At 34.9% G+C, this 12,854-nt stretch overlaps 1 protein-coding gene across 1 annotated transcript; it reads right to left on the bottom strand.

Annotated features, from left to right (window-relative positions):
* Positions 1-759: 759 nt before the first annotated feature.
* On the bottom strand, positions 760-7,714 carry LOC135690756 (ADP-ribosylation factor-like protein 2-binding protein). The gene is made up of 6 exons (XM_065208409.1): positions 7,588-7,714; positions 6,210-6,271; positions 4,473-4,579; positions 4,115-4,200; positions 2,467-2,563; positions 760-1,394 (listed from the first exon to the last, which is right to left on the bottom strand). The coding sequence occupies exons 1-6, from the start codon at positions 7,617-7,619 to the stop codon at positions 1,269-1,271; spliced, it is 510 nt and encodes a 169-aa protein (XP_065064481.1). The 5' UTR covers positions 7,620-7,714; the 3' UTR covers positions 760-1,268.
* Between the last annotated feature and the right edge of the window lie 5,140 nt (positions 7,715-12,854).

Here is a 12,854-nt window from a genome sequence, read left to right as displayed (position 1 = left end):
TGCTAAAGGTGTTATTCTAGAGAAATAAGCTAAAAATACAAAAATGGCGAGGCACACTTTGATAGTGTAAGATCAAACATGCAACGCGAGTATTTTGATGACGTCATCAGAGAAAGTTTCTAAAAGACAGATAAACCGATGTTTTCTTAAATTTGTTCCATTCTTTTGATTGCTGGCTGAAATGTAATGACAGCATATCAGGTTCCAGCAAAATTAGTGGCTGGAGAAAGGCTGATATTAGAAAAGGGGGTATACGAAGTTTGTCTGCACCTCTATTGTTTTCACATTAACTTTTGATACCTTAAGCTAACCAAACCTTTTGCTATAATATAGTTGCATTTATCGAGCATCCTCCAAGTCATGTGGGAAGTAATCTTATTCCCAGCAGAAGAGTAAAATTTTGGTCAGTGGTTCCTCTTCAGCGCGTTTACAATAGATTTTTTTCAAGCATGCCATTATTGCCAGTTGGGCTTTGTACAGGAACAAGGGCGCCAGAGCTACGGGGGAAGTGGGAGCATTTGCCCCCGTTGCCCTAGTGGTGCGGGGGCAGCACGGGGGCCGCACGGGGGCAGCACAGGGGCAGCAAAATGCCCTTTTAAAGAAATTGATTTCTGAGCAATATCAATTCATATAAATATTCTGAATGCTAATAAAATCTTGGTTTCAAGCATCTCTTGGTACCTACATGTAAGACAAAAGTCAATATTTTCCATTTTGATGATAACTGAAAACGAGGTTATCTAAGAAGAGAAACACGTGTTGAGAAGAGAAACAAAAATCATAACAAATTGAAAACCTTTCCATTGTGCTTCTTTGAAATTATATACAACTTGCCAATTCTAGGTTATGAAAATGAGCCTTTTAAATCTATCTGCAGTTCTATCCAGCTACTTCTAACAATTTTCAAAAACTTTTCAATAAAGTATATTAGTAAATGAATACAAACTATAAACTTCAACATATGTTCAAAGATACCATAAGGTGTAACAGTTGATACACGGTTAATGATATTCACAAAGTGTGAAAACATGACCACAAAGGAATCTCACTGGCCAAAAGAATGAAGTGAGAAGGAAAGATAATTTAAGTAATAGTTCTGAAATAGAAATTCAGCCAGATATCACTGCTTATGTGTGATTATATGCTTTTTATAAAGCAATGTCTTTGTTCAGGATACCATGCATTCTCTGGCTGTACTTTATGCAATCACAGCCAAACTTGACTGCATTCATTACTTGTTAGCAAGAACAGTTGATTTCCCCAGTTCATTATGCTGAATGAAACTGTGTGGTTATGTCAATATTGCTGTCCATATTGATGTCTGTATCATCTGAACTCTCAAAGTGTTTTACAACAATTCCTTGGCTTAAATCTACCATCTTTCCTTCCTTCATCTGAAACAGAGAAAAAAGGAGAAAAAAATTAGTTCTGTTTCTTTTAATTACAATATCTTGGCTAGATGATGAGCAATAAAACTTCAAAAAGGACAGTTGTGACATCATCTGACAAAAAAATGGTAACCTTACTCAGGCTTTAAGGATTTACTGATTGACACAATATCTTCAAAAGTTAACAGGGAGCTGGAAAACAGTCACCAGGACCAGGGTAAAATTATATCAAACCAATCTTTTGATATACACAATCTAAGCAAGCATTAAGCAATCTTTCTTGTTAGTACTCCAGTAGCTTTTCAATACATTTACAACTTCCATGAATCACTTTAACATGAAGAAAATGACATGCTTTACAATTAGAACATAATTATTTAGTGAACAGTGTAACATACAATAGAATTACAATGCCAGTTTAAGGAATACTTTCTTGTGCTAGCTATGCCTGCCTGGCTGTGAATTTCAAGGGTTGGGCAAATTGATCTGAGTTTAACTTTCCCAACTCTTACGACACCTTTGATCAATGAAAATTTTAATGGGAGCACATGTTGCCAACATCGCCAACCAACTTTTGTTTAGAAAATAGTCACTTAGACATAATTAACCAATCATAGCAAAGTTTTATTTGCTTTGAAAGCATTTTGAGTCCTAAAAAGATGATAGGATACTGCGCTTTGTAACAGTTGTCAACTCTCCCACGATCAATGTAAACACTTTTTCTTTGATTAAAGTATGAATCAGAGACATGCTCCAACTCTTTCAATTTTATGGGAACCAGCTTTTATTGAAAAGTTTTGTTTCAGACACTTTATCAATATGAATGCAAAATAATTGTATAACGCATAAACATAACACATATATAAGTAATTTTTCAGTACAAAAAGCTTATTTGGTTATCATCTCTTTATGAGACAAGCACAATGCAAAAAAGTAATGTCATATTGAAATTTTGTGTAAACCAGCTAATGCAATGCTTATGCACTGCTAATTGAAATGTTAGCAAGTGTTCATAACAGCAGCAGCACATGTAAGATGCAATGTTAGTAGCTGTAATATGGCGCTTTTGCATACTCACAGCTTTGTAGTTAAGGAACATCTGTTTGAATTCAAGAAAATCACTCATCGTTTGCAGCATATCAAATATCTCTAAATCTATTTGATCTCTTCTAGACCTAAACAAGAAATAAACACAATTTAGACCATATTTATCAACTACCTATTGATAACCCTACAATAACTGAAAACACACCATTAGACAACAAACATAAAAGTTGCTGTTGAATTAGGTCAGGGGTGAATATATGGCAAAGAGAAAATATGGTACAAAGAAGAAAGGCAAGATTTTCAATCTGATCAGATGATTTGTGTACATTCTCCTGACTTTGCTGATCAGAACTGCGGTCCATGCATTTCTTCATTTTATTGACTATGCAAGGAACCCTAGCTGTGGAATATCTGTTAAAAGCATAACTAGCTATTTTCCTTGTGTCAAAGGTAATACTTTTTCAGGAATAAAGAAAATTGACACACTTTATCCAGGCCTGGCCTTGAGCATTTTAGCAGGCGCGCTGTACATCGCTCTCCTCAGTAGAGTCAGGCGGGTGATTTTTAGTCTTTTAAAAATCGTCAATTAAAGTATATGAATAAACAAAATTCTTTAACAGCTAAGTTTACAAAAAAAGATGGCGATTCTCTGACAAAAATAAAATGATTATCATTTTATTTTTGTCAGAGAATCGCCATCTTATTTTGTAAACTTAGCTGATAAAGAATTTTGTTTATTCATATAGTTTCATAAAACTGCAAATCAAAAACATTCAAAATTCGTTCCATTGATGTAGGCATCAACATCCACCTGTGCACTGCCTTTGCAAAGTGGGTTCAAGAGAATAGAAGCTTTGTCTTTAGACAAAGTTTGCACCAAACGAACGTCACCATATTCTTTCCATCTATCTCCTCAATTTTTCTTCCAAGAACAGCCCTGTTGTCGTATTTTTCGAAAGTTCTTAACTCAACAGTCGATCCTTTCTGGTTACTCGCCATGTTGAAATGATTTGGGTTTCACCTGTTAAGAATACTCAATTGGCCTTCGAAATAGCATTCTGGTTGAAATGAAACCATTCAAAGGATTTTCTTCCCTATTGCATTTAAAAATGCTTTGTTTGATTTTTGCATGACTTGTTAATTAGTTAACGAGTTTACAGGAGTAGATGACTTCCTGAGAGATTAAAACGTCAAAACATAGGGGATCAAGTTCCTATCAATATTCTGTTTGTTAGAATGTTTTACTTCAAGAGAGGTCGAGAAATGAAAGGAAGACCAAGGCGGGCGGTTAATGTGCGAACTGACATAGACAAGCGAAAAATGGAGTGGAAGAGCATGGAGGCGCGTGCAGGCGATCGCTGCCTCAAAGGGCCAGGGCTGTTGATCTAACAGAAACCCTTACAAGAAACTTGTTCAAAATGCTAAAATTTAAACAATTAGAAAAAATAAAATCAATAGTAACCATAGAAGAATGATTCTATTGATACTGAAAAAGATCATTAGTTTACTTTTTGTTACCATTTTGCTCCTACTTTTGGGGTTTCATAAAGTCTATGCACAAACTTATCAATAAAGAGTTGGGCTCTTGCATCACAAATGAGAGAATGAAAGATACATTGTAAATTTCTATCATAACATGTAAATTGAATGATAAAATGCTCTACTTTCCTCATACTTACATGATATTTTTTTGGAATTCATCCATTGAGAAACTAGGAATTTTTTCAGTCAAATGTTGTTCAATATGCTGTTCTAACATGTCAGTCTGGAAAGAAAGAGAATACAAAAGTGCCATGTCACACTATCCAGTATCACAACTGAAAAAATAAGGCAAGGAGAAACATGGCCTTGCCTGTCAAGCAGATTTAATTGGTTCTGTTTTCACAGAAAGCCAAAAGATTAGCACTGCTTTCAATTGCCATCTAATTTCAAAGCTGTTGACATCATTTTACACCCTTGCAAATTTGAAAAGTTGCTGTTTTGGATCTCTGTCATGTACAAAGAAAATACCACTCCATAAGTATATTGCAAACTTACATATTCCTTGAAGATATCCATATAAACCAGTTTATTTTCTTCTGTGTCTTCAAACTCTTGATAATATTTTTCCATGAATGTGTCTTGTAAATCTTGAAATCCATCATCTAATTTGACAAAGTGAATAATTTAAATTTTACATTTTACTTGCAATTAGAGTTCACTAGTACCAATCAAATATAATCTTTATCGTATTATTTTCCAGTGAAATTGCTCTGATTTGTGTACTTGCTAACATCTTACAAAATATAATAAAAATACATGGACATTATAGAGCAGGAGCAGGCTTGGCCATTTGAGGAGAGCCATAGCCTGTGCTCCCCTTTCAGACTTTCCTCAAATGCTGGAAGAGAGCCAGGCCTCTCTGGGAAAAAATAGAATGTGGGCTATAAAAAGCCCTTGCCAGTTTGGCTGCGTGGGCTATTTAGCCCTTGTTGAACTGTTGTTAATTTTTTTATATTTGGGTATTTACAAAGGTAAAAATACATTTCCTTGCTGATTCTTTAAGCACTGTTCAGATGAAGGCATTTTTGTGTGTATCACTACCTTTAAATGTTGTATTACCACTCATCAAAACAAGACAAAATAGGCACATAACTTTTTTGGAATATGGAAAAGTTTTGTTAGGTTTTGCAGGTTAAATGTGGCTTTTTTGCAAATGCCTAGTTTATAAGATTTGATTTGAAAAGAAATTGTTTTCTATTTGACAGTAGGGTGTAACATTTCTCACTTTAATTATTTGTATATAGTATTGATCACGCTATATTTTATCCCTTTCGTGCATACACATTTTCTATTCTATTGCAGGTTTTAGCAGATAATACAAAAGATTGTTGACATGTCCTATACAAGGAAACGGAAATCTCCTATTTATCACATCATTTGATAAACACTTAGACATGTAAGTAGTAAAAATATTGGGAAGCTAAACTGCGCGGATTATATGAGAACGTTGGTTTGAAAAACTGTGCGGGCAGAAAAAAGCTCTCGCAAATCTATTTTGTGTGGGGTTTGCATGGGTGCAGGCTATAGCCCTCGTCTCTGGGAAAGGCCTGGGAGCTACAGGTTGCACTTCTGAATTGCTCTAAAAAGCAAATTGCTCTTCTTAAAATAGATTCTTCATTTGTTAATCTTATCTATTTAAAAATAGCTCACCTGGAGATAACTAGGAGAGCTTTTTACTGCTCCCTGCTAAAAGTCTTATGGTCAGGCTTGTAGAGAATTGCTTATTTCATTAAAAGGGTCTCACAAGCTCAGTCAACTATAATGTGTTGTTATGTGTGACTAAAGCAAATTTCTAAAAAGATGATTTTTTTAAGGAACAAACCTATTTTAAAATGACCACTTGCAAAAAAAGGGTGCCTCCTAAATATATATAAACATGTATAAAAATAACTTTCTTTGTCATTGTGAAGTTGCTTTTTGCTTTGAACATGGCACATAAACAGAGTTTACCCAGGAGAGAGAAATTGTATAGCTATGGTAGTAACACTAAATACAAATTCATCTGATGAGTCATTGATAAACAAACTTGATCAAACAGTTTAACTGAAATAGTCAGCAAACTATAGCTAAAAAGTCTTCTGTCTCAGTGTTGGGAGCTCTTTTATTTGAATATTAACAACAAGATAATATAAATCCTTCAGCCACTGAAATCATCTCTGCAAAAACCTGCAAAATTATTTTAAAAGGCATCTGCTATACGTCACTTTCAATGCAGGAACTTAAACTACTTACCCATGACAATATCTTCTAAAGCACCCACAGTGTGATCAAATTTTTCATCAGCAGCATTTGACCTAAAAAGCAGCATTTGACCAAATTATTGAACAGTTTTGCAATAAATTCTTTAAACACATATTCCAACAAATTAGATCGGAGAAGTGAAAATTTTCTTAGATTACCATTTTTACAGGATTTCCTATTTGCTTTCAAGAAAGGAACACAGCACACTCCTTGAGCTCTCAGTTATAAGGTACAATTATGATGAAAATAAAGCTATAAAAACTATGCAAGTTGTACAATTAACAACAATGCTATTTGGTATCTATGTAACATGAGAAAAATATATTAAAAAGCAGCATAAAAGTCCATGTTGACCAGTTTTGGCACAAACAATGTCCACTACAGAAAATTAAGCGAACTGCAAGTATTTACATTTCATTACAGAATAGCTACCAACCAGTTTAATTGAGTGAATAGTGAATTGACATGAAATATTTTGAATCTCTATAAATTTTTCAAACACAATGAGCATGCACACTTTCTTTGGTGACTTTGATATGATTTTGACATGCTGGCAGGAGGAGAATAGCTCATTGCTAGTATAGGACATCTAAATCTAAATTGCAGCACATATGGGGGAAATTATGTTCCCTTGAAATTCTAGCTCAAGTTTGTTCAAATCAAAAGATAGAAAAGAAACAAATTATCTGGTGAGATAATCCATTGAACCAAGAGAGTGGAATCAAGTCTGATAGTATTTCATTGAAAGATGCTTTCAATTTCTGTTCAGCCCTTCCTAGTTTGGCCTGCTCTTCAATGGTACAAAATATTGTAAATTTGGCCCCAAGATTGAAAAGGTTGCCCCTCGCTGTTCTATCAAAACAAGCTTGCCATAACAGATTTACATTTATTTAAATAGGCTTGGTAAAAATTTGCAAAAGGTAGGAATATTATGCTTAAAAATATAAGGCAACTCATGTTAAGTCAAAAAGACCTATTCAACACATATATTTAAATACATTTATTTACATATTTCAAATCAGTTCCCCTGTTATCACATTCTTGTACACAAATCTCTTCATTATGATTATTTGCAAACGCAAGCCTTTTAACCGAGGCTGATATTTGACAAACATAAATTCTTCTACCCGAAACCTCTCAATTCATATTTAAACGGTCATATTTAAAGCAGTCCCTTTTTGTAGTATCAACTTTTCCGTTTATTCAAAATTAGTTTTCGCTGTTTGCGTTGCCTCTGTCATGTCATAGAAAAAACGTTGTCGTTTTCACTGCCAGCAGCGGCTGAAAAGACTCTCTTTATGAGACGAACTAAATCTAAGGGAGTATTTACGATAAACTGATACTTATACATAGATCAAAGTCATCCTACCTTCCAACAGCAAGTATTTCCTCTTCTGCCATATTTTTGAACTAAATTGACAACACAATCGACATCATACCACCAGAGGAAAGCAGCAACCTCGCAACCAAACAAGTTTGAACAACAGCAGACCAAGTACAAGTTATCCCTGTACATAACGCTCAGATTTTCGTTGTTTATTTAAATCTGATGAATATCTCACGAAAATCACCCGAAGATCGGTGGCGATTCTACGGGAGGGGGGGGGGGGGGGGCAAGGAGGGCCACGGTCTTTTGGACTTAACATAAATTGCCTTATATTTTTCTATTAAAAATTCAATGTTTTCTGTCGAAGCTGTTCAATCGTTTTTTCACTTTGTTAGTGTTTCTCTCTTTATTTTCCTCAATGCTATCTTTATTGCATTTATTTAACAAACTAGGGGCCCTGATAAGCGTTTTGGTTTGTAACCGAGGTGGACATTTATGAAATTTTGGCTCCTTTTTAATAAGTTACCAAGAGTTCCGTAGTTACCAAGAAAAACTCATTCTTGACAATCATTTAAATTCTATATTTGCTATATATTATCATGAAGATCCACCTTCTTGCAATGGGGTGTGCAGGGTCAGCCAAATACCATCCCAGTATACCTTGGCAATCTACTATTGCTTATCAAAATTGTATGACTTGAAATTCTGTGTAACAGAATGATTTGCTTGATCTCATGAAGGTTGGATATAAGACATAACTACAATGGAAAAATTTTACCAATCAACCTCACAAAGCTATTAGACTTTTATTTGTTAGAAGTTTAGTTCTTCTGTTGAAAACCATGATCATGATGCATTATTGTTGAACAGATAAAACTCCGTTGAGTAACAGAACAAAGTTACTTTTAGTCAAATAACAAACGGTCCCGAAACTTTAGGGGCCCCCAGCAACAATTTTTCTTTGTTATTTTTCCTAGAGGACAGCTTCTCCTTGCACCACTAATAAAACTATTTGGCATAATGATAACAGCCTTGATAGAGCTGTACAGGGCCGGTCCCGTGGGGGTGAGGAGGGGTGTAACACCCCCCCCAAAGAATAGGCATTTGCGTTTTAGTTGAATAGTCGGTAAAATTGGGATTTTGATCGGTAGATAATCTTTATTGTAGAAAATTGTCCTTCGTGTAATTTTTAAAAACATTCAAAGATATTGAAAAGTTCTGCAGTTCAGTTTTTCCGTTGATCTAGAAAAGAATTTTTAGGAACATCAGAGAAGACAATTTGACAAAGGCAGAAACAATTTTAGCCTGGGAGATGCGTTTTTAGCCATTCTAGAAGGCATAATTTCAAAAAAATTTTGTGGCCCCGTCTCTGAAACTGCAAAGTATAATGCTCCAGGTCGTCTACATCTCTTGCGCTAATTTCGTGCGAGAAATACTTTTCATAGAACTTATCTGTTATCAAGAAGTGGGTCCAGTTGAAGAACAGAAGAGTTCTATTCAGTGTTTCTAAAGGTTGAATAAACTACGTAACCACAAAAGCTAATTTTAAAACTTTCATAAAACAAATAGTTTTACAGCTGAAGTTGCTTTGAAATAGCTGAAATTTAAATATTAACAATGCTAAAATATTCTGATTGCATTAACGAAGTGTAATGCTGCCAAAATGTACACGGTAGATAAACACTTGAACCCCCCAAAAAAATTTCCTGAAGCCGGGTCTGGAGCTGTACCAAGGACATACTTATCTATGGGGAGCTAAGAACCGGTGCCTTGTAGCTAGCTAATTTTGTGCCACCACGCCACTGCTTTACATTCTGCTAGTGCCCAAAGTAATAGCTAGCGTTGGCTCCTATAACTGAAAGTTTGGCCCCCAGTTAGCCCCCCCCCCCCAGATTTTTAAGGCTAGAATCGCCACTGCCGAAGATATTTGAAATATTCCTTGAAAACGTAATGAAGACGAGAAGTTCAGGAGTGCTCGATGAGAATCGTCACCATTGTCCATTCAACCAGGCTTGCAAACTGGCTTTCTGGAAGATATCAGAAATCTTGTTTAATTGGAATTTACTTCGCAACAAAAGTTTCGTCTGAATACACTTGTGGCTCATAAATGAACCATTTATTAAACATCTCTCCCGGCAATGGATTGAGAAAAGAATAATGGCATGTTTTCTGATAAAACAAAATTTGAGCTGCTCAAATCTTTAAAAATTACATTTAATCTACTTTTTTCCACTAACTGTTATCTAGTCTCAACGTGTGACGTCATTGTTCCCAAAACATTGCAATTTGGTATAATTTGTCACCATTTAAATTTTATAACTTACTCCCTTGTTCCATTTACTTTTGCTATTCATAAAATAATTTTCATAAAAGAGCAAAATTTTATCTTCTTATAGTCTTTCGCTGTTATTCATGAAAATGGCCATAGAACTAACATTTAGGGTTGATTAAACATTGTTTAAATTAGCAAAAATGAGAAGAAATGGTAAAGACATTTTTGCTATACCATTTGAAAAACCTTTTTTAGCTGATTTTTACTGTCTGTAAATTTCAATGTCTGTGTCTAAATGTCTGTAAATTTCAATGCGACTTTCTAGATGTATTTAGAAAGCTATTTAGATAGCTACCTGTTTTAACAAATCATTCAAGTTTTTAAAATGTTAACTTTTCTTGTAAATGGGGTTTTTAGATTTCAACTATATTTTTAAATAAATCTAGTTAATTTTTGTTAGTTTATATAATTGTAATTTTCCTTCACCATCATCAGATATGGCACTAGGAATTCTCCAGCGAACAACTGACCACTTCGAAAGAGAGACCAAAAATTCTGTACTGAAATATTCGGTTGAATGTTGATTTAACGAATATAATAACGATGAATGTAAGTAAATTGTACCAGGAAAGAATTGATTAATGAATAACGACGTTTCGAGCGTAGCCCATTATCAAGTCATTGATTTAACGAACACTGCTTTGCTCTGAACAAGTAGGGGGTGCTCTCTGAAAATATATTTTGAAATGATATGCATCTTGCCATGTGCCCATTACAATGTCCATGTTTTCCTCAAACAAAATCTTTTCTTTACAAATAAAGTAGGATTATGATATACACTATCGAAAAAAATTACCAATTTCATTCAAGACTGGGGAGTAAGATGTGTATGATCGGAGGAATAATCTGCAGAAGCTCATTTGTGAAGTGATCTGCAGAAAGAACAACGTTCATGGCAACATTGAAGAATAACCGGTACAATTTGACAGTTTATATAGGTATTTTGTCTGAATATAGTCTCTTTCGGGCACCGCGCAGCCAAAGGGCTAGCAGGGCCTACAGCCCTCCCACTTTTGCAATAACAAGTTAGAAAATTTTTAGAAGCTCACTCTAGCGCAACTTTGGAAAAGTTTACTCCAAGGGATCCTAAGAAGTAGCAGTTCTTCTTGACTGGGAACCCTTTTTTGTTCATTTTCTTGGCGTCTTATCTTGTTAATCTATTTCATAGTAATTACTATTCTTTCTGAATAAGTGGAAAGAAGCAAGTAGTTTCTAAAAGGGGGCGTTTCCAGCGTTTGAAAGGGTGTGGCCTTACAAAATTTTCGGTCACACCCTTCTCAGCCTATCCTTTTTTAGAATGGTGCGCGGTGCCTGGTCTCTTTCCATTTTCAAAATTTAGCAAAGCAACAATAATAATTGCATTGTTCCAATTTATGGAACTTCTGTCTTTTGTTAACATGCGGCAAAAGAAAAAACTAATTTTGAGACCACATTATAACTAAAGTTATAATTTGAATAAGAGGCATATGATGCAAACCTATATGATGTAAACCAATTATATGAAGAGTTGAATTCCCTTAAAGGGGCTGATATGATATGATAACAGCAGCTACGTAACCCAATTTTCTCTATGATGTCGCCTCTGCTCATCACTGTAAGGCAGCTAGTTTCTCTTACAGATTTGATTCGAAAAGGCTAGCCTTGGCAAAGTGACTAGAAGTAACGTGTGCCGTGGGCCAATTTGATGAAATTTGGTGTAACTTACAGAAAGTATTTATTCACTAAATTCGCTGTCAAGACGGCAGGATACATATTTTAGCAATGCTGATCTAATGTAAACGATTTCAAGTTCTTATGTCATAATGAACTTTAACGATTATTGGTTGGCTGCAATTCGAACTAACATATCGAACACATCGAAATTCGGTTGTATCTTTAGAACAGTGTACTTCATAGATTAAAAAACTGTCTATTGCAGGATGTTGGATTGATTCCTAATACACATCTTTTTAGAGAAACATAGAAATTAGCAACATGAGGCTCAAATACCCTAAAAAAGCTAGTGTCTTCGAGGCAGTGGCGGAAATTCAGATATTCCTTTGATGGGGCTCAGGCCCACGATTATCGGACAAGATAACATCTTGGATCATATATGATTTAATAAAAAAATTATCACTGTACATTTTGATGAAAATAGGTGATCTTTGGGCGGAATCTTCGCTGACCACGCCCTTTAATTTAGTAGCTAGAAAAAGAATCCATTCATGATTTTTGATACCATGACTGATATCACATCTCAGAAAATTGGTGTACAAAAAGTCGACCGATTACACTATTGACAAGTCATTCATAACAACAACAAAATTTTAACTAATTGTAACTAGTTCATTTTCTGTTTTTTATCTTTCCTTTCTTTTTTTTCATTTATCTGCCCAGTTTCATTTTTTTCAGTGGGAAATATGTTTGAAAATAACTTTTCCTTGGAAGAATTCGATGGACAATTCAGCTCTTCTTTACGAAATTGAAATTACATATAAATTTCGCAAGCAGATTTGATATTATCACATATAGTTTGTTGATTATTTAGTACTGAAAAATATTGCATCTGGTTTGTTGAAGGGCACATAGAGGTTAAAGAGGACCCTGGGGCAGAACGGGTAAACGCAGATCCCCTGCGGGCGAAGCGAGCAGAAAAGCTTTGCAAACACGCCCTTTAGGTTAGCTTAAAATACATTTCAGAATGTTTTTTACAGTCATTATCTTTCGTTTAAAATAGTTAAGTATTTTAAGCCATACCTCTTTAAATTGACTTCTTTACTTTATGATTTTCCTGGCACCTTGAGGCCCTAGTAACTTTGATCACCCCTGTCCATTCTCTTCATTGCCCTAGGTATGTTTACGCTATCAAAGTTTGTGAAAAATACGGAAAATTTCCTTGCTTTGACTATAAAGTTTCAACACTGCATACTTTTACTGTTTATCGCTGCACAAAAAGGTTTTATTGCTGCACAAAGTGATTATCACTGCACCTCAAAAC

The sequence above is a fragment of the Rhopilema esculentum genome, chromosome 4, assembly GCF_057945365.1.
Source record: "Rhopilema esculentum isolate cy_ngs chromosome 4, ASM5794536v1, whole genome shotgun sequence".
Lineage (NCBI taxonomy): Eukaryota > Metazoa > Cnidaria > Scyphozoa > Rhizostomeae > Rhizostomatidae > Rhopilema > Rhopilema esculentum.
The sequence above is the reverse complement of the archived record's forward strand: the minus strand, read 5'-3'. Positions and strand labels throughout refer to the sequence as shown.